A 3017-nucleotide genomic window follows, 5' to 3' on the forward strand; every position below is an offset into this window, starting at 1 on the left:
TAAATGTATAGGCTTCAAAGAAGCTTAGGTTGCATTTCTTTGCTCTTTTTCCCATCATGAAAACGAAGCTACACGACAGTGTTTTTGCATTGCGAGCATCTATCATATTGATATCTTAGCACCAAGTGGATTGTCAAGTCAAAAAAAGAAAAAGCTAATGAGGTGTTGACTCTTTCTAGAATAAAGCTCTGAACTTTTTTCCAAGTAATTGAAAAGTTCAAATCACTTATTTCTTTCTTTCAAAAGCTCGAACTTCAAAGCTTGCAAAAAAAAACACTGAAGATATGCTCTTACTTCTTGAGTGGGGATCTATTCCAATTGAGGTTATGGGCATGGAAAGGGCTTTGGAGTACATGATAAAGATGCGTCAAAACCCCTCACATCGACTTCGTGGGAAGCAAGAAAAAAGTTCAAAAGATTCGTAAAAGCAAGATCTTGACAATGGGATGGATGCAAGGCATAAAGTGGTATGGGAGATGGGATGCATCACACTTGCTACATGATGCCTCAATAGACTCCCAAGTGAATGAAGCTTTTCTACAATGCCAATGTATTATGAATTGGGAGGAATCCACTGGGTCGCACTTCATACATTACACCATCCATATTGCCTCCAACTACAAAATCATGTTCTTTACGGAAAGAGAAAACCATACTCACCCTTATATGCTTGAGCATATCCCCTTGTCACTGATATGCATTGTTGCAACTGTTCAACTTAGCTCCCACTCTTTTTGATGTGAGACGAGGCATTGGGGAAATGGAGAAGAGTCTCATTGTTTATGCACATTAATCTCAGTGCAAGTTCAAGAATCTAAGTACCACACACTACTAGAGTGTTAGCTTTTTCCTACATGCAAACTTGCTTCCCTCACAATTTTAGCTGTGACTTAGATCTACACACTTTCCTCTCCTAGCCACAGTGTAGGCTCTCCATTGTGACTCTCATCACCACGATCCTAGAGCATTGAGAATCACTTATCAGCCCCACATATCGTACATCACATATATCGTTGGTCCCATAGCTTGTCAACATTTTGGACAAAAGGACAAAACATGGAAATAGAGCTTGATATGACAACACCATGCTCTATGAGCTTTTTCCAAGACTTCGTGTTTGTCAACCTTCAAGCTGTCAACGATTGATTAGAAATCATAGATGGTGAAGGCTACCTGGGTGGTTGGTTGCCTGCTCTAATACCACTATGATGTTTAGAGTTGCAGCAATAGACAAAAAGTGTGAAGGAAAAGCCAAAGAAAATGTTTATTATGGCAATGAACAAATATTTGAGATCCCCAAGGTTAAGGTTATGGGTGTAATATATTGTGGTGTGTGATCGTGTAAGTAGAGTCTGACCACCTAGTGTGGGAGGACTCGTGGTAGATCTTGGTAGAAGCCATTCTTGGCATGTACTCTCTCTATACTTAATATAAGGAGCTGCTCTTGGATGCAGGGGGCAGACTCAGTTTGGTCTTATTTCCGTGTACACCACATTGGTGGAGGCGGCGGCAGGCAGAGCCCTAGGTAGTTAGGAAGTTTTCTTGGTGATCAATTTCTCTTGCGCTTCAGGTAGCTATGGCCAATTACGTCTATGAGCCTGGGTAGGATTTCCTTGCTCTGTTCTCGCCATCAACATGAACATGTTGTCTGCAATCGCAGTTGTAGCCCCAGCCCAGCTGATACCTGCATTATTGCTGCCATGCTGCTTACCTCCTGCTTCACAATAATGAACAATCTTCACGAACCCCTTCTTTCACCTTCACCTTCGTCGTCTTCTTCCTCTGCTCCTGCCATCCACAGCCATAGCCAGAACTCGTACAGCCTCAACACCCAGCTCGTCAATGACAACCTCTCTTCCTTCTTCGAGAAGGTTGACTCCATATCCTTCAGCACCGAAGCTCGCCGCCAAGCTTTCCATGTCGTGGAGCAGGAGCAGTCCAAACAGTCCCCCAAGAACTCCATCGCCCTCAGCTCCAAAATGCAGGCAGATATGGACAGCATCCTGTCACAGGCCCGATCCATCAATCTTAGCCTTGATTCTCTCAATAAAGACAACATGAACAACAGAACGCTGCCCGGCTGCCATGAAAACAGCTCTGTTGATAGGGTTAGGGGTCTTTGTAACCAATGGTTTGAGGCACAAGTTGAAGGGCTTCATGGATGACTTTTCTGCATTGTAGAAGAAGGTGAGAGATGATCATAGGGATGATGTGCGTAGGCGGGTTTTTGCACTCACAGTAAACGTGTCACTTATAGATGAGCTTGTCTGGGGGATGACGGTAAACGTCGCCCACATTTTGCTTTTTACTAATGCAAGCATTTACATACATAAAATTAATTACTAATGTAGATTCTCCTTCCCTTTTATTTGTGACCTCTACAAAAGGAGAGGGAGAGAGACAGAGAGACTCTCTTTAGATTCCCCTTCTATCATATTTTCAAAAACATGGATATACTCTACTTAGGTTCGTGTCACACGCGTCCATTCAATTGTGTGTGCAATCGAGGTGGCAGAAAGTCCCATTTGGCTTTATCTACAGCTTTATCTACTTCAACTTGATTGGATTGTGCACCTCATAATTTAGAACACCAATTGAAGAACTTCATATGCTTAACTTAATAGCTTCTGTGCACTCATGCCAATAAAGTGAACATCCTAATATGAACCTTTTTTTTCCTCATACAACTGTGAGTGGAGATGATGTTTAACTCAACAAAGAATATACAATGAGCCTTAAGTACTACATGTGCATTGAGGGGACAACATTTTCACATAAGGGGATGTACAATTCATCAGTTCTAGCCACTAATACAACTAAGTGCATGTTTCCATTCTTCAGCTTGCACAATAGACCCTCCTACTCTTTTATAAATTTCATTTCGAACGTGGGTGTCATCATAGGGGTGTTGTAAACAAGTACTTTTCATGTTGATGGTGCCATTCTCCATCATTTGGTACTAGCTATACCATGATTGCACCTATCGTGGAGCAAGCTTGTTCTCACTAGCACAAGTC

The 3017-nt window shown here is 42.1% G+C and overlaps 1 protein-coding gene across 1 annotated transcript; it reads left to right on the forward strand.

Annotated features, from left to right (window-relative positions):
• Positions 1 to 1359: 1359 nt before the first annotated feature.
• Positions 1360 to 2632, forward strand: LOC147460198 (uncharacterized). Its single transcript, XM_086509983.1, has one exon. It carries the CDS (start codon positions 1593 to 1595, stop codon positions 2163 to 2165), a length of 573 nt encoding a protein of 190 aa, XP_086366109.1. The 5' UTR covers positions 1360 to 1592; the 3' UTR covers positions 2166 to 2632.
• Positions 2633 to 3017: the final 385 nt, after the last annotated feature.

This window comes from Adiantum capillus-veneris, chromosome 4, assembly GCF_014529385.1.
Source record: "Adiantum capillus-veneris isolate H3 chromosome 4, ASM1452938v2, whole genome shotgun sequence".
Classification (NCBI taxonomy): Eukaryota; Viridiplantae; Streptophyta; class Polypodiopsida; order Polypodiales; family Pteridaceae; genus Adiantum; species Adiantum capillus-veneris.

Bases quoted from the DNA above. Each gene is read 5' to 3' on its own strand.
- LOC147460198 (XM_086509983.1), top strand. From the start codon at position 1,593: ATGAGCCTGGGTAGGATTTCCTTGCTCTGTTCTCGCCATCAACATGAA.